Source organism: Dipteris shenzhenensis, chromosome 12, assembly GCF_047967505.1.
Source record: "Dipteris shenzhenensis isolate YYH24624 ecotype China chromosome 12, Dip_SZ_1.0, whole genome shotgun sequence".
NCBI classification, from domain to species: Eukaryota; Viridiplantae; Streptophyta; class Polypodiopsida; order Gleicheniales; family Dipteridaceae; genus Dipteris; species Dipteris shenzhenensis.
This window is the reverse complement of record NC_141607.1, coordinates 23,738,139-23,763,611: the sequence shown is the minus strand read 5'-3', so window position 1 is coordinate 23,763,611 and position 25,473 is coordinate 23,738,139. Positions and strand designations below refer to the sequence as shown.

The following is a 25,473-nucleotide window of genomic DNA, read 5'->3' as shown; positions in this document are numbered from 1 at the left end:
TGGGGCCCTGTAAGAAATTCACTATTTTTTGATTTATTTCTCTCCTAAAAGACCTCAAAAATAGTAAAATACGGAAACGTGGCTCAGATTTGTCAGTAAGGACTACAGAACTGTCAATTCAAAAAGGAATAAGATAATCTTTTGTCTGACTAACACGATTTTGTATTAAATATCCTCTTAGATTTTTTTTTGTTTACCAAAGATTCCGCATCTCTTTGGCCGACGTGTGCAGGTCTTTCATTAAGAGTCCATCACTGAACTTAGTGATTGCAAGTTTTCAAAATATTCACATGGATACCGCCACACTTCCACGATTCATGTTACAAAACGACTATGAGATTGAAAAACAAACTTCGCAACCTGAGGAGCACAAAAAATGGCCGATACTAGTGAGTCACTATCTGAGAAGAAGCGATTACACCATCTTCACATCGACTTGGAAGAACAATATGCTCCAGCACAAAAAAGACGAAAGGATACGGTGCTGAATGCTCAACAGTGGGAAAATATGAGAAGAGAAGGGCTTCAACATATTGACTTATGGTGCGACGGAAGCATATATCCAAAATGTCAAGTAAAAAACTCTACACCTCCATTTGTCAATCCCACCACATTACTGAGGTTTGCCGGCGATGGACAAAATGGACTTCTTGGTTATATTTCAGCGCAATCTGCATTTGCGGAAACGTATAAAATGATGTACCTACAAGAAAAGGGGGCCAAGATGGAGGAGATAGCCATTCGTGCAAAATTGGAGCAGCAGTTGCAGAATGAAATCGAGGAGCATTCAAAGAGTAAAAAAGAATTGACAAGAGCAAGAAAGAAGAGAACCGTGCTTGGAGACAGACAACGTAGCAGGAAGATTAAAAACATTGCAAATTTGAAGGCTGGGACTGGTGGATGCAAGCGACGAATTCAGGAAGCAAGGTTAGATTGAAATTTATCATTTTGTATACTCAAAAAGGCTCTCTTCCAGACTATATCTATTTCGTTGATTGTCGCAAAATAAGAATGGAGGTGCTGAATAATATAGTCATATAATGTTGTTATTACAGGAAATTATTGGAGCTTGCAAAAGAAAATATGGACCCGAACCTTCTTCCTGTTAAACAAATGAAAGGATTGCTTTCTTGCGGTGTAGCAAAAGGTTTGATTGAGGAAAAAAAATACAAAACAGTCAAACGCAATGTTGTAGAGGACTTTGTATCCAATAATCAAGTTGATGGCACTATAATCCAAGAGGCTCTTGATGTTAGTGGAGTTAGCAGGAAGGGATATAGTTCGATTTTCCATGCGATATCCTCAACTTTGAAAGATCAAAGGATTAAACGAGTTTTACTGCCAAATCCAGCAACCGTGTGGAGGATAAGAGGTCATTTGAATGAAAGTATAGATGAATTTATTGGGCAGTATATCCATATTGAAGAAATATTTCATGGTGTTAAAGGAACCACTGTGTATGATCCTTGGAACAATATATTTTTAGATCTGCAACAACTTCAAAAAAGAATGGTCGAGTTTTATGGAATAACATTTGAGGAGTGCAAAGGCATTTTGAAATTTGTTATCAAACTGGATGAGTGTGAGGTTGTAAAGGAAAAGAAAATGGAAAGAGTTACTATTACATTGATGAATGGAGCGATTGATACATCATTGACTGAAGCGAGTTCGAAGTATTTTAGTGTGCAGTCAGAGAAACACATATGGTGGTTAGGCTCGTTCCAGGTATGATCATGGGCTGTTTTATACTTGATTTTGGTCATTGTTTTCAAATCTGATATAGTAATACTTTTGTTTTCTATAATCTCACAGGTGAAGACCGAAGACCATGAAACACTAGATTGGGTGTTTCATCACACGGAAATACCAACAATAATCAAAAGACAAGTGCAAGGCGAGAATCTCCATGTTGCAGGAAAAGGTGATTTTCAAGTAGAGTGGCACATGGCCGGGGATCTTAAAACACTTAAGTGCATGTATAACATTAGTAAAGGAGGCAACTCAAAGTCTCCTTGTCTTTACTGCAAAGAATCAGCTCAAGTAATGGATTCAAAATGGTGGAAGAGAGCACCTAATAGAGATAAAGTTGACCCTGACTTCAAGGCCATTCTGGACATTCCACTATGTAATGTTCACATCTGCACATTGCATGGTCTATGTCGAATTATTGAGAAATTGGTATTTTTATATATTGGATTTGCTTGGAAACTCCGTCCCGAAAAAAATAGAAAGGATGCTCTTCAAGCATTGGAAAAAGTGTTATCCGATATAGGTCTGCATGGAGGAGATGTTCAAATCACAAAGGATTTTAAAAAGTCTACCGATGGCAAGGAGGTACCAATCAAGCCCTCTATTGGTGGTGTTAAGGCAAGAAGATTCTTGTCTCGACCCAAACACAGTAAGCAAGTAAGCCAAGGTAGAGCAGTTTCAAAGATTAATTATGGATTGTGGAAGCAAGTCCATAATGCTGTGAAAGATCATGAGGCAGATGGGGAAGCACGAAATAGGAAGGCAGAGGTGTGGAGGTCTCTTGATCAACTCTTCATGTTCTGTGACAAAGTAACATGGACAAAGAGTGATTACAAGAACTTTGAGGAGGCAATTAAACATTTTGGGAAGTCAATGAAAGACGCGTGGACAGCCTGCAATATAACTGACTACATGGTAAGGTTATGTCTTTTTCTTTTACTTAAGTGTGATCCTCTTTTTTTTATTACTTACTATGCATTCTTATGTCTTACAGCATATCATATACAACCACCTTCCCTATTTTGTCAAAAAGTATGGATGCCCAGCTATTTGGTCTACCCAAGGCATGGAGAAGTCTCACTACATGGCACGTAATGCATTTTTTAGACACACACAACACTATGGAGGGAGTCAGAAGAGGCGAATAGTCTGAAGGAAGTCTTCCAATGGTTTTACCGAGGCATACTACAAAGGCTGCATGCTAAAAGAAAAGTTGCTAGCTCCAAAATCAAGCTTGCTTTTCTTCTAGCCCAAAAGCAAAGACGAAGACAAGCTCTAGACAATTCAATTGCAGCAGAGAGACATAGACAGTGGAGGGAATCGAAGATATTTAGAAACCATCCCTTAGTCTCTGCAATCTTTTTGCCTAAAATAGAAAAAATACATACTGTATGGAAATGCATAGACTCAAACCAAGACAGAGAAATCACTGTAGGAAAGCAGATCTTCAAGTGTGATATTTGCATGTGATCTTCTTGCATAACCTCCATTCATACTGTATTTGGTTGAAGAAACATAGAAATCATTGTAGGAGTGCACCAGCATGTCATTTAGAAAATTTGCAGCAAAATGCGATGTGGACCTGTTTGAAATTCCAAACTGCTCATATCGCATTTTATTGCAAATTTCTCTATTTGGCTTCTTCCACCCCTGTGATTGCCTTCTCTTTGTGAGAACATGTTCTGGTTTTTTGACTTCCATAGCTGTAGTCTTCTTGCATAAACTCCATTCATACTGTATTTGGCTGGAGAGACAAAGAAATCACTGTAGAAGTTCACCAGCATGTCATTTCAGAAATTTGCAGCAAAATGCGATGTGGACCTGTTTGAAATTCCAAACTGCTCATATCGCATTTTATTGCAAATTTGTCTATTTGGCTTCTTCCACCTCTGTGATTGCCTTTTCTTAATGAGAACATGTCTGGTTTTGTGACTCCCCTTAGTCTCTGCAATCTTCTTGCCTAAAATAGAAAAATTACATCCTGTATGGAAATGCATAGGCTCAAACCAAGACAGAGAAATCACTGAAGGAATGCAGATCTTCAAGTGTGATATTTGCATGTGATCTTCTTGCATGACCTCCATTCATACTGTATTTGGTTGGAGAAACATAGAAATCACTGTAGGAGTGAACCAGCATTTCATTTAAAAAATTTGCAGCAAAATGCGATGTGGACCTGTTTGAAATTCCAAACTGCTCATATCGCATTTTATTGCAAATTTCTCTATTTGGCTTCTACCACCCTTGTGATTGCCTTTTCTTTGTTAGAACATGTTCTTCATGTCTTTGATCTCTTTCCAATCCTTTGTATGCAGTTTTTCAGAGTGATGGCAAGAACCAAATCAACTGCAAGGCAAGTTGGCAAAGGACTAGGTCTTGCAGCAACAGCAGCTGGGACAGGTTCCAAGAAGTTTAGTGTGCCTCCAAAGGGAAGAGCTTCACATGGCAGGAAGGGTAAGCCAATGAGCTTGCTCAAGCAAAAGGCCAAAAGATTGAATAAGGGTGCAGGTGTGCTTAGGGAAATAAGGAGGCAACAGAAAGCCATAGGTTTTGCAATACCCAAAGCACCCTTTCAAAGACTGGTGAGAGAAATTTGTGACAGTTGGAACCTTGGGTTCAGGTGGAATAGAACTGCCATTCTTTCCTTGCAGGAAATGGCAGAGGATTACCTGGAGAAATATTTTGAGGATGCAATGCTTGTAGCAGCCCATGCTCACAGGGTGACTTTGATGGCCAAAGATTTCAACACTTTGTCCAGAGTGAGATGGAGATATGACAAGCTGGTTCATCCTGTGGAATGGCAGGACATCAAAATGAGAGATATATTGCTAATTCCACCTACAAGGAAGGTCAAGGTTGATGAGGTAAAGGTTGTTGAGGTAACACACTCAAAGAACACCAGAGGGAAGGCTGCTTATGAGGACTCACTGAAGCAGCAAGTAAAAGAAACAAAATCTGTTATAGATGTGGAAACTGGAAAGAAGGAGCTACACATACATAGAAGGTTGAAGGAGCTGGGCCCTGATGTAGTTGTACATATTGAGGATGAAGTTTCAGTCAATGATTTTGATTTGACAAAACAATGCTTAGCAGCATTGGCTAACAAGAATGAGTATTGCTCAGATACTATCATTCTTGCAATGCTCTAGTAAGTGTCTTTAAATTTTACATTTTTTGCAAATCAATCCTCCTTGTAACTCTTTTATAACCTACCCTAATTATGTTCTGATCCTATGCAGCATGATGAGAAGCTGGCTTCATCCCTCTGTACAACATACAGTCCATATTGTTGATCCAGTCATTTCTTCTAGATTAAGAGATGCAAAAGAGACTCCCATGAGTATTTCCAGCTGGTTCAAACACTGCAATTTTGAAGTAATTGACATTTTGCTACTTCCATATCATAGCAGGTATGTGGGTGACTACTTCTTTTAAGATTCTTCTTTAATATTGGGAACTCTTGTAGCCTTTCATTTGCTTATGCTTTTTTCCTTATGCAGTGACCACTGGAGTTTTGTGTCTATTGACATCCAGCAGAAGCAATGCTTTCTATTCAACTCTCTAAAAAACACACACAGAGAGCTGAAATTGTAAGTACTGTGTGTGCTTTTTGAACTCAAAACTTCATTATTTTGATACCATACTAACTAAATTATACATATTGCAGTTGTATTAGAAGGCTATTAGATGCATTGGATCATTGTCCTCCAAATGTCTCTCTGTTGGATTCAATAGAGCCATTAAGTCTAGAGGTAAAAAGTCTATTAAATGCTATGTCTTTGAACTTATTGAATAATTTTGTTTTGTGCTGATGCTCACAGTTTCTAACATTTTTTTCTAACTGTACAGACACCACAACAAAATGATTCAAGTAGTTGTGGATGGAGGGTGCTGATCAATGCAAAATATATACTTTCAAGCTACTTTGAAAAGGAACAGCCAGATCTGGTAAGGAAAAATACTTTTCATTTAGCTTGAAGATAATTCATAATGATACAAAGTGTTCTAAATTATCCTCTGCCATTGCAGATGAAAGAGGATAGCTTCAGCCCCAACTATGTACATAATTTTAGAGCTCATACAATTTTGAGGTTTTTGAGCTATGTCTCCCCCAAACCTATTGTAGCAGCTACTGTGGAGCTGGGTGAAAGCTCTAAAGTACAAGAAGGTGTCATACACCTTGATCCCACATATGAAGCACCTGATGTTGAGGACCAGAAGCCACAGGAGCAATCACAGAGTGCTGAGGAGGAGCAGACACAGGAGCAAAGACCTGGTGCTGATGTTGAGGAGAAGGTGGAGAAGCAGCAAAGAGAGGCTTCTGGGGCAGTGGAGGAGACAGGATGGAGCACGGACAGGATGGAGCAGCAGAGAGAAGATCCTCCAGAAAATGTAGAGCAACCTCTGGATGAAACTGTACATAAATAGAAAATGGATGTTAGAAATATGTTCTACAGATTCAGCTAAACAATTCTGTACAAAATCTTACTTGATTGAATACAAAACCTTTCTTTATGGAGTATGTGTGATCTCAATTTTAAAATTTTCTATGTCTTTGCATTTAACTGAGCTCTCTCTTCTTCTGAGTAACTGCAAAAAAGCAATATGAATTAGAGTGGTAAATTAAACTAATAGCAATGCTTATAGAGACTAGGATAAATCAGATGGTGTACCTTTCTGTTCTTGTAGATAAATAAAAAGTCGTTTGAGATAGAACCTTCAGTCTCAAACAGAATGTCACTGCGTAATTGAGCTAGGGAGCAACATTCTCTTAACGAGATACTGGCTACCACATCACCATTCTCAAGAACATCAATATCAATAAGTTTATTTTGTGCACCAAACGACTCTTCATCTTGGTCCATTGGGACAAGCTTTGAGCCTAGCATTCGACTGCGCTTGTAATAAAAAGAGAAAATAAAATTTTGTGATGCAACCATGTACTTCAGTTGCATAGAAGGTTGGACCACCTCACAAAACACTGAACTACATGTCTTCTTATCCCAACCTTTATCCAAAAATTGTGGCATGCATGCCGAATTTGTTGCTTTAACTGTGAGCATTGTTTTTGAAACCTTTACTGGAAAGGTATTAAACAAGTCTACAAAAACTGTGAGAGGCATGCACAAAGAAATTTTTACTATCCTAGTGGCAATATTGGGCCTCAGAGCTTTCTGTACTTCTGTAAAAAGCTTCGCCCTATATGCCTCTATAACACTAGAATGTGGGTGAGGCCAATCCACCGAATTCCACGCCGGAAGGTCTTGTTTTATTAATACACCATGTGTGTTAGCTTTGTCCAGCAACTGATAAAAATGATCAGTAAAAAATATACCCGATTGAGCTAGCTCTGTTGCACATCGACCTTGGTATTGTTGTTCTCCTATCGATCCATGCAGAACATCTATAAATCCCAGAATACAATCGATGTTTTGCCATGTCTCATACGATGAAGGATATAAATCTGAAATAAAACAACACAAGAATGTCAATAAGTTAAGAGAGAAAGCTTCATCTTAAAAATCCATACACCTCATGAAGGAAAAAACCACAATAGAAAAATATACAATTAGGCCTGTGTTGCGGAAGATTTTTTGGATAGTCTCGCAAGACAAGTTCTTTATGCATGTACACGTGCTGAATCAAAACTTCTTTCACGGATATCTTCCCTTTGGTGATTTTAAAATCTCGTACTCTTCCCTTCCACGATGCCAAGAAAATGTTTTTTGTCTGGGGTCTTTTTCTTTTGCTAGGTTGCATGAGCACCCATGCTCCTTTCGAAACACTAAACCTTTCCCAAGTTCCTTCTGTTTTGACTGTACTTGAATTCTCTACCGACGAAATAGAAGAAGCAGGTCGACGGGGTAAGGATGTTTGGTATAATTCTGCCTTCGTAGCATTATCATCCACAAAGCGTCTTGCACAAGAACGGCCGTGGTTTTGGTTCACCATGGAGATTTTCTGAATCTGTAACAATAGCAAAGTAATGTAACTAAGATAACAATTTGAAGTTTCAAGAAAGAGAAAGTGGGCAAACAGACAGTTGACGAGAAACATCTTACTCTACGCCAAACAGGATCAAGGGAGCAGTTTTGGAAAAGGAAGGCAGTTGCACAATGAGGCAATGGTGTAGAATGGTAGACCTTTCGCACGAAAGGCGGCACAATATTTGAAAATTCAAAGGAAGGTGGAAGCGGGAAGGATCTTGTCAGATAAAATGTCAGTTTAGATTCTATCTTCTTGTCCAAAGATCTTCTACGAATAAAAAACCAATCTCCTCATTAATGTAGCACGCTTGTACTTACATAAAGTATTGTTTCTTTTTTCTATTTTCTCTTATTTTCGTGAATTTTCAACGTTACGTTGGCCTTCTATTGATTGGTTGAGAGCTTATTTTTCCAAACCGTAAAAGGCCCCAAAATGAGCTCCCTTTTTTCCTAATGGTTTGGGACACCCATGGAAATAGTATCTGACAATGGGAGTCCATTCTTAAATGAAGCAGTGGAATTACTCATGGATCACATGGGTATTGATCATTGCACCTTTAGCATCTATTATCCAGCATCCATGGGTCAAATGGAGTGGACCAATGGCCTCCTTTGTAAAACCATGGGAGGTCACAGAAGCCGTATGGGCTTACAACATCACTCATAAAACATCTACAGGTCACACTCCTTTTGATTTGGTGTACGGTACTGAGGCCGTTTTACCACTAGAGATAGAGATTTCAGCTTTGCGATTGGCACAAGAACAAAGGATGACAGAAGATGAACATGTAGAGGCCCGATTGGTGCAACTTGAGAAGCTAGATGAAACCCGACACCTTGCCCTACATCAAACAGAGATTCAAAAGAATTGACAAAAGGCCCGCTTGGATGCTAAGATTCGCAAGGGATGGCAAAGACACTTTGCTGAGGGGGATGTTGTGCTATGCTTTGATAACAGATTAGACCACCAAATGGATAAGAAGTTCCTTCCATTGTGGACCGGTCCATACAAAGTCATCAAGGAACATAGCAATGGGTTTGTACAAGTTCAGGGGCTGCATGAGCCATATGGCAAGAATGTGATCAACAAGCGTTACGTCAAGCCCTTCTTTGTGCATGATGGACCCAGGCATGGAAATGTTGTGCATTCCCTGCCTGGGGGGGGAACTGTTATGGATAAATTTGTCTAAGGAAAAAGGCATAAATATGTGTGTGTGTTTGTATGTCTGGCAATAGTATAATAAAATATGGTGTGCATAGGGCCCAGGGTTGAGGTGGCAACCATGTGCCACCCTTCCACGTAAGAGGACCCATAAGGTGTGATGTACATAATCCATGGTAGTAATATTATAAAATGTAAGGTGGCATGGTTCCTCCATGTGCCACCCCTCCACCTAGGCGGTCCCATGCCTGCATTTAGTGAGATATGGCTCAAAGTCCATGGGAGAAGTAATATAAAATAGGTGGAGATGAATATTATATTGGGTTATTCCCTCCATGTAGGATAGGCCCATGTGGGGGAGGTATAGAAGGTCCAAGAGTGCAAGTTAAATAATGGGGAAAGTAGGATGAGGTGGCAAGATTCCTTGCGCCAACCCTCCACTTGTCCTCCTAGATGTTTGAACGTATTATAAAATTGGAAAGAGACCAAGGGAGTATCATAGACTTGGGATATGGGAGTTGATATATGTGGAAAAATGTGGCCAAGCATTATCGCACACAATTGAGAGTGCGTAACCGCCTAGCCCACATGGGAGACTCTTCCACACACACCATGCATGTGGGAGGATGCATTTATTGGGAGAGACCCTCTCTCTTGGCTATAAAAGGAGGGGGCTATTCCTTGATGAGACACGCTCATTCTTGTAAAGCCACCTAGCTAGTACTTTGAATTTCCCCTTCCCTTCCTTTCAAATAAAGCATGGCCCTCTTCCCTTGATGTCTCCATCTTAACATTCCTCCTCCCATCATGTACATGCTTCTCTTCCCCCTCTCCCTTTTCCCTTGTGCCATAGTCTCCCTCTTCATTCCCTCCCCTTCTAATCCCTTTTCCCCTCTCATGATAACATTTTGCCCTCACATTCTCCTTTCCTCTATGGCCCTTGAGCGTCACCATGCTTAGTGTCTAGCCTCTTGTCTTGATTTCTTTTCTGGCTAACACCACCTAACCAATACAAGTCATGATGATGAAGCCCAACAAATGGGGTTTCAAGGGTTAATAAACCCTTTTCTAGCAAAAGGGGTGCTGAGGGGGGTTGCATGTCTCCAAGGACTATTTTTGAAACCATGGAAAATTAACACGATGTTGTTATCACTTGTGACCTAAGAGTATTAATCTAAAGTCCTCTCTCTCTCTCTCTCTCTCTCTCTCTCTCTCTCTCTCGTGTGTGTATTTCTTTTATCATAATTTATAGGTACTAGACAAAAGTATAATGCATGTATAAAATTTTATTCTTTCACACATACACACAAATTTGAGTACGTGATTCGAGTTTAGGACTCATCTTATTCCAGAGACATCCTATGATAATTGCAATATTAAAGGGTGATTTTTGGACTTGGGTAATACTCTAAGACTTCAAGATTCACATTGCACACAGTTGGGTACTTCCTTGAAAGGACATATATTTCACCCTTTTTCCAAGAAAGAGTAGTTTGGGTGGCTGTTTTTTGAAGATGTCTTGGCAATGCAAGGTCAAAGCTCGAGGGTTTAGGCTCAGAAAAGGGAAGCCCCCCACGTGAACTGGCTCTTATTTAATAACAAGGATTATACTTTTTTGGTTTAACTGTAAAGGTTGATCTTGTAGGAACAATAATAAAAGATATGGGAGTTTTTTTAATGTGGTCTAAAACAAAATTGTATTAAGAGAAATAAAAAAATTTTAAGTATAGCAATGGAGGAGATACTACCTCCTAAGTCGGTAGGAAATTGCAGACCTTCATTGCTTAACGAGAGATGAGAAATGTCTAATGGTTTCAAGCTTCTTGCCAAAGTACTTAAAGGTTCTACTGAGATCCTTTATAATTTCTTCGTAGAGTAGATTCCTTTTCTACACCTTCATGAACACCGTCCGGTCTCATATTTCCAAATGTGAAACATTCTTGCCATCTAACTACTGGTTGCAAGGCAACATTGAAATAGTTCCAAGAATGCTCCAAGAACTAGTGCCGTGGTTGCCAGGGAATACATTTTCCTTGGTTTAGGATTAATTGCAACCCACACTAAAATAGAACCAGCGCGGTAGTTGTACAAAGAAATACATTTTTCTTCATTTAGGATAAACTTTTAATTACGTTTTTTAAACTATTAATCGCACTCTCATTACACTATAACAATATTATGTTCCAACCACTGGGCTGGTTTTAAGCCTTCTCGATGGCACACTAAGAATATAAATTAAGAAAGGGGATCCCTTTCTACAAAATATATGAATAATTGTGGGACTCTAATGCTGGTCTGACGTGACCCAGCCAATTAAGGTAAATACATTTTCTTTAGTTTAATTAGGAATAACTTCATCCACCCTAAAATAACTCCAAGAACCAACATGGTGATCACATCAAGCCAATGTTAACACGGTGGTCACGAATCTAGATCATCTCGAAAAAGTTTTGCATAGATGATAAGTGGCGAGCTACGGGGTAGATGACAGGTGGCAAGCTGCAAGTAGATGAAAATTGGTGAGTTGCAGGTAGATGGCTGGAAAGACTATGGACAACAATCTAATGCACAAAGATGCAACAAAAAGACTATGTGAACGAGGGTAGAACTGCTCATGTATTGACATATGTCGAGCTTTGCGATGTTCAAAATAGCAAGTTTTGACATATTGCATCTCATTATTCTACTAGTAAGGCAATCATTACGTCAGAAATTTTTTTGATGAGAGCGTGAGTCCACTCGAAATTCAAAATATCGCCCACTAGCACATCACATCATTGCCCCAAAATTTCCCTTAAAATAGTTTTGCGATTGGGTACACGTGATTGTGCATGACCCTATTGCTTGTTTTGCATTATTATGCAAGCATATAATGAAGTGCTAGATTATTGCAGTTTGAAGTTGGGCTGTTGTCAAATTTTTTTGTGTCTAGAACTTTAAAGTGTCAAATAGGCAGTCACTTGTTGTATATTGATAATTTGTGACATGACATAGAAGTTGCATCTATGAGAATTATGAGTAGGAACATTCTAATTTGTAGATATTGAATGATCAACCATTATTGGTAATAATTTCTATGTTTTCAATATACCATATGAGCAAAACCTTGTGAAAACAACCAAACCCAATGAAGTAGAATCCAACTTAAACAAGAAGACAAAAACAACAATAGAGTACATACACAAACACACACATAAGTTATAACATAAGCATGAGGAATAAGAAATAACTCCAAAAATCCCATGCTTGAAATCCATAAATAGACCTCGTATACAATCAACTGATATACATCTTGACTCCCACATTGATATGATAAAGTAAATTGCAACACACTGATGACAAGCAACCAACTAGAACTAGAGAAAAGAACACTTAACAAAACAATCTTCAATACTATATAAGATTTACTAGAAGACCAAAAACTTGTTAAAAGAACAAACTTACTGGGATAGCATAGGTGCTTAATGTAAATAGAAACGTAGGGACATCCATGATAGCCTTTGCTAGTTGCAAACAATGAACTTTGACTAAAGTACAAGTAAGTAGAGAGTGCATAAGCTTCTCAACCTCCCATCGAGCTTCTTGGTACCTTTGTATATTAACAGATGGAAGTGTGACAACTTAGTGTAGTTTCACAGTAAGATTTTTTTCACAAGGTAGTTTTAAGGCAGTACTAGATTTGACTTTTGAAATCGTAGCCTAGGCTAGCCGACATTGCACATACATGGGCGCCGATGGATGATTAAAAGAATGATGTGATTGACAATCGTTACTGTCTCTACTTTTATGTTAAAGATGATCTAAAGGGCTTTATAGTGTTCCATCCATCTAAAGGGATGATTAAAAGAATGATGCGATTGACAATTGTCACTATCCCTACTTTTATATTAAAGACGATCTAAAGGGCTTTATAGTGTTCCACTCATCTATGCCTGGCCAGATGCATTTATGACATGAGAACCTATGTGAACTTAGACCTAGTTGACAAACTTCCAAAGCAACAATTCTGATATTCACTCAATGACAAGCATTGCATCTACAATAGAAAATATCTTGTCACACTTCGAAATTGAGAAGTAATCGTCACTGTCTCTACTTTTACATTAAAGACGATCTAATGGGCCTTAAACTGTTCCATCCACCTATGCCTAATGAGATGCATTTTTGTCTATGTGAAATCAAATCTAGTTGACAAACTTACAAAACAATTAATTCTAATATTCACTTGATGACAAGCATTGCATCTACACCATAATATATATATGGTCACACTTCGAAAGTGCGAAGTGTGATGCCCAAAAGTATGAAGTGATTTACAAGAATTGGGTTCAGCACCTTGTTTGATTCTCTTTTCCTCGACTTTATGGAATGGATTGTCGGAGTACGAGAGTGATGCACTACAACTGTGAGCTTTTATTAACTACTATGAGACTTAAAGGATAAACAAAAATGTGTGCCACTCAACAAAATGACTATCCATATGAGAAAGCTCTTACTTCAAATTGGTATGGTTGTCTATTTCAAAGGGCTTATTATTGGATTTTGAGCAATTTTGGTCAAGGAATCAGATGGTTCTTTAGAAAATGCCACATTCTACAATTGCGCAATTTTGTTTGTGGAGCCAATTACATACCAAGATGACCCTGCTCTATAAAACATTGCTAACCTGGTCCACACACCATTGTAACCATACCAGTGCTCTGATACCGGTAAACTCCATGGAGATTGTACTAGTAGAAGAGGTTATACCTTCCTTGGTAGTATAGTAGAGTTGCAAGCAATGCAAACATGCATCAATGCGCTTCTGCTCGAAACAGATAGATCTTTTGGCCAAGGATGCTCATGTCGCTCACCATCTGGATCTATATCGCCATTCCATCACGGCATTTTTGAGCATTAGCATTGTTTTCTGGCGGCACCGACATGAAGTAAAGTTTACAAGGTGAGAGCTTAGGCTAGAGTTCTTAAAAAATTCTGGTTATTACAAAGAGTAACTTAGCTTCGCCCAAAACAATAGTCTTATGGATTAGTATTTTCAACCAATGTCGAAGGAAACATGACAAGATGAGAGACTTGTGCCAGCCTTGGTAGCCAATTGCTGATGAGAGAGACATTCTTAACCAACTTCATTCTATGGAAAATTATCAGTAAATGGCTACTGGTAACGGCCAAATTAGCTAAGAGATTCGATATTAATCCACTGTGTCCCTTATGTGGTAGCACAGTTGAGAATGTACACCACTTGATCCAATGCTACCCGGTGTTGAGGCGACTATGGTCAAGGATCGAACCAGCTATCAAGAAGACTGGGCTTATGTCGTCTCTCTAGTTAACCAATAACTTGAAGTTGGTGATGTTGGGGGATACCTATGGCTACCCGTCAACATTTAAGGCTTGCTAGCCTTTCATAATAGGGGCAGCATGCTATGCCATTTGGATAATAAGGAGATAACCCCGGCCCCGGAGGCAGAGAACCCATGCTAAATGCGTACATTAAATCTATCCTGCTGGATGCAACTAAGAGTATAGAAGGCTCACAGGCTCTTGTTAGTTAGAATATTAGGGATATTGGCTGCCTCCTCTAGTAGGATTGTAAGAAGGCTCCATAGCCCATGCCTAGGGCCCAGCCCCTACTTTTGGCCACATTTTTGTAAAGGATCTCTTTGTGACCCCCCCTCTTTTTTCTGAAATAAAATCCGGCATATTTATTATTTATTAAAAAAAGAAGCTGAGAGACAAACGAAATCAACGTAGTGAAATACAATTCATCCAACGACTTCTGGGTTGTAAATGGGAAGTAGCTTCGAGTGATTCCTAGGTAGATTCATTCCATGGATATGAGTCTCTTACAATCGTGTCAAAATCTGCAGCTCCTTGCATTTTGGTCTTTAGAGCAAGTTGAGAGTCTTCTCTCCCGCCCACACTGTCCTCTTGTATTCATATAGCGATCGGACCACTCTCGATCGGTTTTGTAGAGAGCACCATCCTGGAAATAACAATCAAGAGAACTTTAAGCATAATTCAGATCTATGCTTGCTCTATCTGTGATCAATGCAAAATTTCCCACGGAACCTTGATCTCCAGCCTTCCCTCGTCAGGAATAGGAATGTATTATTCCTCGTTATCTTTACATACTTTGAAGTTCACCATTCTATGTTTTGGAGACGGAAGATCCGTGCTCCTGTTCCTTCTCTCTTAACTTTCTTCTGGCCCAGTATTGAAAGTGGACACCATGTCTTGGGGCCAAATTCAAAGCTCAACCTCAAACATGCCTGTTTTATGCTTCTTAATGCACTCAAGATTCCAAGGCACCGTCCTACTCTCCACTGCAGCAATGGAAAACGAAATTTGAATTTCACCTCGAACTATATCAGATCTGCTGAAATGAAGCTCCAAATAAAAACAGTTCCAGATCAGCGACGGAGAAGAAAATCGTCAGGAACATAGGTTGAACTTCTCGGTTGGAGCTGCAGAATCAACCCGATCTCTTGACATCGAGCTGCAAATATAGCTGGTTGTATAAGAAGCTTCACAGGAGTATATACTTGATGGGAATCTATCAATCATACACAGTGATTGATCATAGATATCGTGGATGGAAATCTCTGCTCCCATTTCGCATTAGAATTTAAGATCTGGATATCAAACTCGGTAAATTCATGATGCAGTCTGCTGATGGCTGACAAGCTCTGCAAATTCTTTCACGTCCAGATTCTCGACCAGATCTTCGATCTCATATTCCTTAGACCACCATTGAGACATGCCATGTGCCTTCATAAACGTCCTGGAGCCCCCCTTCACGATGTGCAGATGAGCAGAAGGGATGAGATGATACGGCTTGGCCTCCCCGAACACCGATTGGAGAAGTGCTCTCAGAGAAAGCGGAGCTGCGAGTAGCACCAAGTTGCTGTCGCCACTTTCGAGCAGGTAGTGCCGGCCGGAGAAGTAACCCACGTACGAAGAACAGATCGGATCATGGACATTGACGTAGAGATGAGGACGCCACTTCTCCAAAGCATGGAAACTGCTTTGGATTTCCTTTTGGGTTTTATCGTCGTGGAGCATGGCAGCAAGCCTTGCTGTAGCAGCCATGTGAACCTTCTGCAACCACAATTTCTCCAGGGCCAACGAGGGAAAAGGCGGATTGAAGAGTTGAGCGTCGACGAAGTATCCGTAATCGAGAGCTAGAGTTCGTCCGGCGAGCAGGCAGAGAGCGGCGCCGAGAGAGTGGCCTGTGATGCAAACGTTCTCCACGCCGTTCTCGACGATTGTTTGCTTGATTTCCGCAAGAGCAGACTTGAATCTGGAGGTCGTGTGTAGCTGCTGCATTGTGAAGAACAAATCGGCAGTCAGATCTATCCTCAGCGTATCTCCGTCTGGAATCGTTCCTCGGAAGGCGACCACAACTTTCGGAGCGCTTGCCCATCTTAGCCATGATAATCTTCTGCTCCATCTGAAAACTGCTCCCACAATTTGCTCACCTCCTTCCTCAACTATTAGCTTCACGGGCTTGTACTTGAACGGAGTACACCAGGCCGGTGCTAATGGAGTCTGTCCCAATTTCTGTAGAGTTCTATCCTTCTCCATGGCGTAAACTGCAGAAACGAGGCAAGCCAAGGCTGCCCGCTTGTAATCGGCATTGGACCTGCACAGAAACGGCATAATCCTTGTGAGGGAAAAGGTCGGGTGCAGCCCATTACCTCGCCACGTCCCCTGCTCAACCGCCCCAACTCCCCTCACCCCTCAACGCCTCTCTGTAGTTCTCTCTCTCTCTCTCTCACACACACAGAGCGATCTCACAGTTTTGTTCAGCGAGAAATTGATCAGAAACGGCGCTGTATCATTCACATTGTCTAACAAAACGTCAAACCAAGTGCTGCGAAGGAATGGATCTTACCAAGTTCGTCCAGGCGACTGAGCAAGGAGGGTCGGGCCAGAGAGCTCGAAGACGTCAAGGTCGGTGATGGTGGCTTTCATAGCAAGCAAAGCAAGGCGAGAAGAGCAGAGCAGGAGGAGGAGGAGGAGGAACGATGAAGAGCAGGAGGAGCACAAGGGAGGCGGGTGTGGGATAACCGATAATCCTTTTATTCCAAGAGAGAGTCTGTGGATGCGAAGGTTCCTTGATCCTCAGCGTCTCCGATTTAGTCCTTCTTCTTTGACCTTTCTCAAATAACATAAACTTTTTTGGTCTGCCTAATGCAACTCTGAGATTTTGGCAAAACAGAAATTAGGCATTTCTTGAATTTTTGAAAGTGCATTTTTCCTATTCTCTCCTCTTCATTCACTTAATGCAGACTTTAAAGTGGTTGACTTTCTCTCTCTGTCTCACCTCTCTCTCTCCTCTCTCTTCCCTTCTTTATCTCCTCAAGTCTTCTTACACGCTATCTCCACCTTTCTTCTCTCTCTCCCCCCCCTTTATCTCCTCTTCCTTCACACCATTTTTAGTGGATTTCTTTTTGTTTACTTTTTTTATCTTGGGCAGGCCTTATGAATGATTGAATATCATTCTGGTTGTTTTCCCTGCCCCCAAAGGCCAACGAGAATGGAATCTACTCCAGGAGCCCATCCCTAGTGACCAGCGATTGGCTGGAGGTCGGAAGTCGGTTGCCCTAGTTTCCACTTGCGATCGGCGATCCGATCAGATTTTTGACTTTCAAGGGATGAGAGGAGGTGGGGGTGGGCACGTTTCAACGCTTTCTTCGCCTATTTTATCGCAGTTCGAGTGATTGTGTGATGCGTGGCTCATTGGCGAGTTTGGCATGTGTTTTGCCATTAGATCCTATTTCGATCTAATGGCTTAATAGAGGCGTGAGTCGCCATGGACTATGGCATGTTAGATCTTTCTTGAATCGAACGGCCTAGTAGGGACGTGAGTCGCGAGCATGTGGGAGACTTTAATGAGTTGACATGCATCCAACAGTGATAATGTGGCACTGATTGCGATTCATTGATTTTCCATTCTGTTATACCGTTTGTTGCCGGTCGCACAAAGCGGCACTCATTCCCATTATGAATGTTTTTTGATCCAATAGCTAGGATGAATGCTCCATTGACCCCGGCAGTTGACAAGCTTTGCTTGCGTAGTCTGCTAGGCAAATAGTTCTTAAAGATGGACAGTGGTTGATGTACTTTGGATGATATCATTGTAATAGATGTTCGTGTCACCATCTGCCAAGCACTACAAGTTTGTTTTGCACTTTAATAGCAATACCTTGTCTTCTCGGAAGTTAATGTTGATAAATGTGAATTGTTGTGATGAGTTAGACAGCAATAGTAACAAATGATATATGTAGCTTGCTGTGAGCTGAGCTCTTGAGTGTTTATCATTGTATTTCTAATTCGGCACAAGCGCTCAATTGTGCTCAAATTATTTTTCATGCTGTATTCAAATGCTTCCTTCATTTCTCTTGTTGCATTGTTGACTCACTTTGTCATGTATGCAATATGTTGCTGCACTGTGTGCATTCAAAATGAATTGTATGTCTATATTTGCATCCCATAGGGATGATAGTGCGACGTTGAAGTTGTTCATGTATGTGTCTTTTGGTTGTCACTTCAATAGTATGCTTGGCTTTGTGACAGTGTATCTTAATGTAGTGAGGTATTCCATCATCTCCAATAGTTGTAGCCATTCGTAGAACATAATTGTTGTCCCTTGCCCTAGCTCTAGCATGGCTTTTGTGATTTTCTTCATGAGGTCTCGGAGGTCTTGTTGCTGTGGTGCCTCTTTCTCATTGATTAGCCATAGGATGTAGGTCGCTCGCAAAAGGGCTTTTGGAAATCCATACCTACATGCTCTATTGTTTTTTTTTTTTGCAACCTTTTCGATGGTGGTGCATCTGTGCACTATGCAAGGTTGCTTCCAGCAGGTCGCTATCGATAGTTGTATATGAGTTAATGAAAGATAGAACATCTTCGGTGTTGATTGGCCTATCGCTGGTGCGCCTCTGACCCATATTAATTTATGGTCGTGCTAGCTACCTCTATGCTGGAATTCTGTGATGAAGAAGAAGTCAATTACCTTCCCAAGGATTGTGCTATCTTGCCTTAATTGTTGTTACAATGCTTGAAAGCGATGCACATGACATCTTGTTGTGATTAGGTCTGAATGAAAGAGAAACCGAATGTAGGACAGATCGACCTCATCTTGTGGCAAGGTAGGATTTAGTTTCTATAGACATGCCAAGAGGCTAGGCTAGTAATTTTTGCTGCATGAAAACGTGATGAAGAATGTAGATGGCCCCAGTTTGCGGATCATTGTGAACATATTTTTCTTGAGTTTGTCCTTGTAGTCAGTCGCCATGAGCAATGCATCAAAGTATTTGTACCTTTCCCTCAAATTTAGCAATCGGTCGATATCTGTATCATGGTGAACATATCGATTGCTTAGCTATTTGCCAAGCAGCTGACTTTTTTGTGATGGTTGATGACAAGATTTTAAGAATCATATCTTCATTGTCTTGAAGAAAAAGTTCTCAATGTTTCCTGTGAATCTTCTATCTTCGTTTATCAGTTCCCACCTTGTAGTTCTATGAACAAAGTTTGTGGTAAAATCTTTGGGTTCCAAAAAATAGTGTTGCAAATGACATCTCTTTGCATAAGCTATCTTTGAACAAATAAGTGGTGAATGTCCCTTAGAGGGTGTGACATGTATGATCGAGTTATTGTAGTCAATGATATGTTATGCTAGTGTGTTTGTTTCGAATGCATCATCATTGTCATCATGCTCAATGGTAGTAGGTTATGTAGTGATTTTGGGCTCACTCTCTTGCAACAAATTGATATGCTTGAGCTGGATTTTGCTCAATGTGGAATTGCTCTCATGGTACAATAGTGTCTCCAACAATTCATGCAGTGCTCTCATTGTCTCAGCAAGGATCGAATAGTGTCTCAATAGTGTATTCATGTAGCAATGTTTGTAGTCTAGCTTCCTTTTGATCCCAACAAGTAGGCATGCACTGTCACTATGGAATCATGGCAATGCCTCCTATGCCGCCTCTCCTATGCTTTGTCCATGCTGCTTGCCATGACATTAATGACACTTCCACACAAACAATATTGACCCTCGTAATTCATTTCTTGTATTTGAGAAAATTGTACTCTTAAAGAGATCAATCTTGCTTCAATTGAATTGAGTCTTTCAATGCTCTTTGGTATCTCGTCTTTCTTCTTAATTGCGGTAGGGGGGTGGCCTTAGTTGTGTTGCTAGCTAGCTAATTGGCATTTGTCGTTCTTCGCTATCTATGCATTCTACATATCTTCTCTCTTGTTTTCTTGTCTATCATCGTTGTTCCTTGTTGGCGGGTTTTTAATAATTTAACTAGCTATCAAGGTGGTGCTATAGGTTCATCTTGCAAGAGTTTCTCCAAGACCATGCAATCCAATCCAACGTGCATGCTTCAATCATAAATGCACTATGGTTTTGCCTGCGAAGACAAGGGATCTATCTGCAACTAGGTCGATAAAAATCAACAACCAAGATAGTCTTCATATTGCTAGAAACTACAACCACAACATACATGATGCTTCTGACCCTCGCCATGTTCCTTTCAGTGACAAGTGACATCGTCCAACCCATCACACTTGTGCTAGCACTACAACTATGGTAGATTAGCATTACTGAGTTGGAGCTGGTTTGGAGAGCTCTTGCAACGATGCTCGCAATTGTCATCCCATCAAAGGGAGTGGGAAGATGCAGAAAATAAGCTCTCCAAATAATGGCGACCTCACAATTGCTCACTTGCTGTAGCTCTTTGATAATCCTCAAGATGACTACGCATTCTTGCATTCTTTTATTGTATCATTCATCACAATCAAGCGTGCAAGGAAGATGTTCCTATTGTAAGGGAAGAAAGAATTTAAAGAATCCTATATCGATATCCAATGCATTAGCAACCTCTAGACTTAGAATGGCCATTCCTTTATGTCTATTGAGTGTAGCATCCTTTGAAGCATTTACTTCTTGCTCTCAATTCTCTAAGTGGGTGTGCTACAATTCAAAAATGCAAGAATGACTTTCTATCTAGGAAATGTTGCCATATTCAATCATGGATCAATTCAAAAGGTTTCATAGAAATGTCTCAAGATGCTAGTCTTCCATCACATAATGCTATGTGTATCTATGTGAAACTTAATCACTTGTAAGACTGCTCTGATATAAAGTCTTTGTAGGGAGTACCATCAACTAGCATAATTCCCAATTCAAGCTCTCACCCCAAAAAGATCCCTTCAAGAGATTCTACTTGTTCTCTTCAGCCTGTAAATCAATAACATTGCCATGATGGTTCATGAAAAAGGTGCCAACCCTTCTAACATTGGAAAGAACAATTCTCACATTCATAGACCTTTTTCTCTACATGCATAGAAAGTATTTCTTGCAAGACAGGCACTCTATCAATATTGGTCCCATGCAACAACACATCATCTCAGTTGAATCACATAGCGTAATCTTTGCATGCAGTGTCACAACTTCAATCACTCAAAATCTGTGAGCATTTTAGGAAAATTTGAGTGTGGGCTTGGTAGACGACCTTCATGATCTTGCATTAGTTACATGTGTAATCAAGGTTGATGCTACTTAATTTGGCAATCTGCAATGTCTCAAAAACCTATAGTGCAAGAGTAACATAAAAGAATAGAAAAAGTGACCAACCACGTCAACGTGTTGTCTGGCTATTACAAAAATGACAGAGAAGCAAGGCACTTGGTTGATTTCACAAACCAAGAACACTTTGTAGGGAAACTACAAGGAGCACTTATCCCTAGATGGATAGCTTCTTGCCATAACCCACTTTAGAAACCTGCTTGGCGAAGGCATCCATTAATTGTTTTTTATTTTTATAGTGTTGGGACTGCTCTGAGATTTTTCCATCTCGAATGCAAAGCATGTTGCTTTTTTGTTCTAGATGCCTATATTTTGTGCCACAGACATGGCACAACCCTTTTCTTGGAATTCACTTACCATGCGATGATACTCGCCATGTGGAACAAAGGATAGCTATAGGAAACAAACATAGACTAATCCAAATTAGCAGATGAATAGATGTAGAAAATTTGCCATTGCTCAAAGAGGACAGTAGGTCATTAAGGTTGCTCTATTTGTCGACAAAATTCCATCCATAATTGTCGGCTATTCAAGCTGCCCACCAGTAGCTCTCGAAACAACATCAACATTCATGACAACCAATGCAATAGTTGTAACATCAATAGATGGGCCATCTGATCGTGAAGCAGATGACATCTCGATTAGGAACTTGCTTATTGACTTCCAAGTGAAGAATGCGACATCATAAGGGAATACATCAACCTTTGTAATTGTGGTTGTCACATTAACATGGATTGAGAAAGTGCATGTGGCACCATCATTGGGATTTCGTATATTCACAATAGTAGTTCAGGAAGTGCCTTGTCAATTTTCTAACAAAATATGAAGAGGGGAGAGTAGAAGAGTGGAGATGAGGAGAGAGGGCATAGCTAGAGAGCACACCACAAATGACTAATTGTACACTAGATTTAGTTGAAAAAATAGAATATATACAAACCTATTTAGGGTTAGGGTTAGGGGATCTAACCCTTTCCTTTATAGCACTCTATAAGGTTAGTGCTATGCACATATGATCACATGATGGTGCTATGCACACGTGATCACATGATGTTGAGCATGAACTCTCAACACCTTCCCTCAAGATCAACATCATGAAGTAGGCCTTCCCTCAAGATGATGATTCTGGGAAATCGAAGAAGAACTGAGCATTACATTCCATCACACCCCTTTAATGGGAATGTCCTTCCTCTATGTCAAACGAAGAGCTAGTTGGTGTTTCTCGAATAGCTCTTTACCAAGTGGTTTGGTAAAGATGTCTGCAACATTTTCTTTGCTATCACAATGCTGTAGTGTGATGTCACCAAGTAATGCTCTTTCTCTGATGAAGTGCTCTCTGACATGAATGTGCTTTGTCCTGGAGTGATATACTGGATTCTTTACCAATGCTTGAATTGATTAATTATATGCACCTGTAGTGAGTGCTCTATATTCTGCTTCAATCGAAGACAAAGAAATAGTTGGCTGTTTGTTTGACAACCATGATATAGCACCTTGACCAAGGAAAAATGCATATCCCTGTGTTGATCTCCTGGTCTCATGATCTCTAGCATAGTCACTATCATAGTATCCCATGCAACCATGGATGACTTCCTCTGTATTCTATCCCAAACTATCTTGTACCTCTGATGTATCTCAAGACTCATTTGGCTGCATTCTAGTGAGACTGTTTTGGATTTGCCATAAACTGTGCTAGTGAGCTTACTACATAACAAATATCTGGCCTTGTGATTGTCAGATATATAAGAGATTCGATGAGCTACTTGTAGTACCTGTCATTGACTATAGGCTTTTTTGAATCTTTAGTAAGTTTCAAACTCTGTTCCATGGGAGTGGCTGCAATCTTGCAATCTGCCATATGAAACTTCTTCAGGAGATTGTCAACATATGAGCTGACTCATGAATGTGCTATCTGAATCTCTCCAGAACTCAATTCCAAGACAATAGTGCATTAGTCCAAGATCTTTCATGTTGAACTCTGCAGATAAGTCTTGTTTCAGTTTTCTGATGAAGCTATCCTTGCTTCCTGTCATAATTAGATCATCTACGTACAAAAGTGCAATAGTAATGTCTTCCCCTTGAACTTTGTAGTAGAGAGTATGATCTGCATTGGACTTCATGTATCCCGGATTAGCAAAATACTTATCAATTCTGCTGTACCAACTTCTGGGTGCTTGCTTTAAGCCATAGAGACTCTTCTTGAGATGGCAAACCTTAGTCTCCTTTCCTGGTTCAACATAACCTGCTGGTTGCATGTAGACTTCCTCGTCTAGATCACCATTGAGAAATGCGTTCTTGGCATCGAGCTGATATACATTCCCTTTGCTGAGTGTCGCTATCGGATATCAAGAACCGTATGGAATCCATCTTTGCTACTGGAGCATAAATCTCATCATAGTCCTAACCATATTGCTGTGCAAATCCTTTTGCAACTAATCTGGCTTTGTATCTTTGAATACTGCCATCTGGATTGTACTTCACCCTGTATACCCATTTGTTTGCTATGGCCTTCTTTCTTGGTGGAAGGTCGCATAATTCCCAAGTATTATTCTTATGCAAAGCATCCATTTCTTCATTCATAGCAGTTTGCCATTAGGGGAGAATTGGGGTCTCCAAAGGGCCCCCAATTAGTGTTTCCTAATTTCAAGGGATTAGTGAGGTATTTGAGGTGTACTAATGGGAGTGCTCCTTTTTGTGGGGCAATGCCATGTTGAGGTGGAGGGTGGGCAAACCTGCAAACAGCCCCTATTGGCTACTCCTCTTACACCGAGGACCACTCAAACCATCCCCCCCCTCAACCCGTGCTTGACCCTTCTCCCATATGCACCTCCCCCAAACAAACCTACAAGTCATTCAAGAGGTGGTGGGCCCTTCTGGGCAAATTTTCCCCACTCTCAGCTTGTTACATGCCTGCCCCTTCCTCTTCTTTGGTCCAACTCCATTCTCCCTCCAATTTTCAAATGTGGGAATGCATTTGGCATCTTCTCTGCCCCCTCCTGCTCTAGTCCATTGTGTTTCTCCCTCTCCAGCACCTCTTGTAGTAGCTGCTCATTCTCTCTCCACTCATAGCTACAGCACCTCCTACAGCAGCAGCTGCTCATCCCCCTTTGCTCTTTTTTCCTCCATTCCTAGCTACAATACCTCTTGTAGTGGCTACTCATCCCCCTCTGCTCTTTCTCCCTCCATTCCTAGCTACAACACCTCCTGGAGTAGCTGCTCATCCCCCTCTACTCTTTCTCCCTCCATTCCTAGCTACAGCACCTCTTGGAGCTTCTCTCAAGCTTCATTTGCACCCTCTATACCTTCTCCCTCTCTCTCCCTCTATCAGAGTTGCTCTCTCCCTCCAAGCTGCACTTTCTAGTCCACTATTGCTGTTGTGACCTCTGTACAAGCATGGTGAGGAGACCATACATGTACTCTGTGTCCCACATGAGCAAAAATGCACTAGGTGAATGGGTGCCTTGCACCTATAGCTTGAATGATTGGATAGTCATGAGAGGATCTGCCAAGGGTCCACATAAGCTTCCCAAGAGCAAAAGAGGTGATCTTTTGCATGAATGGAAGGGCCGCATCATGAAGTTCAAGCTTGGGAAGAAAGGATTTCTTGCAAAGGTGCAACACATCTACATGGGGAAGGACATGCGCCTTCCTCCGTCAAGCAATCAATCGACAATACCATCGCATTGTAAGTCTGCATTTTGTGTAAGATTTTGAAGTTTAATGAGTCATCTTGAAATTGTATTTTGAAATAGAACCAATGTAATGAGTCAGTTTGAAATTGTATTTTGAAATAGCACTTGTGCATAGCAGATGTATTTCCTTCAGACTTTGAGGAGTGGGAACTAGTCGAGTGCTTCTTAGGTAAGTTTACTGCCATTCATGAGGATTTAAGAAGGCAAATGCATGCTGGGGAGAAGTCCTTTGCTTTGAAATAGAGAAATATCTATTGGTATAATGCCAAATACATTACTCCA

General features: G+C 40.5%; 1 protein-coding gene across 1 annotated transcript; it reads right to left on the bottom strand.

Annotated features, from left to right (window-relative positions):
* Positions 1–15,425: 15,425 nt before the first annotated feature.
* Positions 15,426–17,023, bottom strand: LOC147896001 (GDSL esterase/lipase At4g10955-like). The gene is made up of 2 exons (XM_087382891.1): positions 16,796–17,023; positions 15,426–16,543 (listed from the first exon to the last, which is right to left on the bottom strand). The coding sequence occupies exons 1-2, from the start codon at positions 16,873–16,875 to the stop codon at positions 15,556–15,558; spliced, it is 1,068 nt and encodes a 355-aa protein (XP_087239017.1). The 5' UTR covers positions 16,876–17,023; the 3' UTR covers positions 15,426–15,555.
* Positions 17,024–25,473: the final 8,450 nt, after the last annotated feature.

Coding starts and splice junctions, on each gene's coding strand:
- LOC147896001 (XM_087382891.1), bottom strand. CDS start 16,875: ATGAAAGCCACCATCACCGACCTTGACGTCTTCGAGCTCTCTGGCCCG. Junction 16,544..16,795: donor CAGTCGCCTGGACGAACTTG/GTAAGATCCATT, acceptor GTTTCTGTGCAG/GTCCAATGCCGATTACAAGC.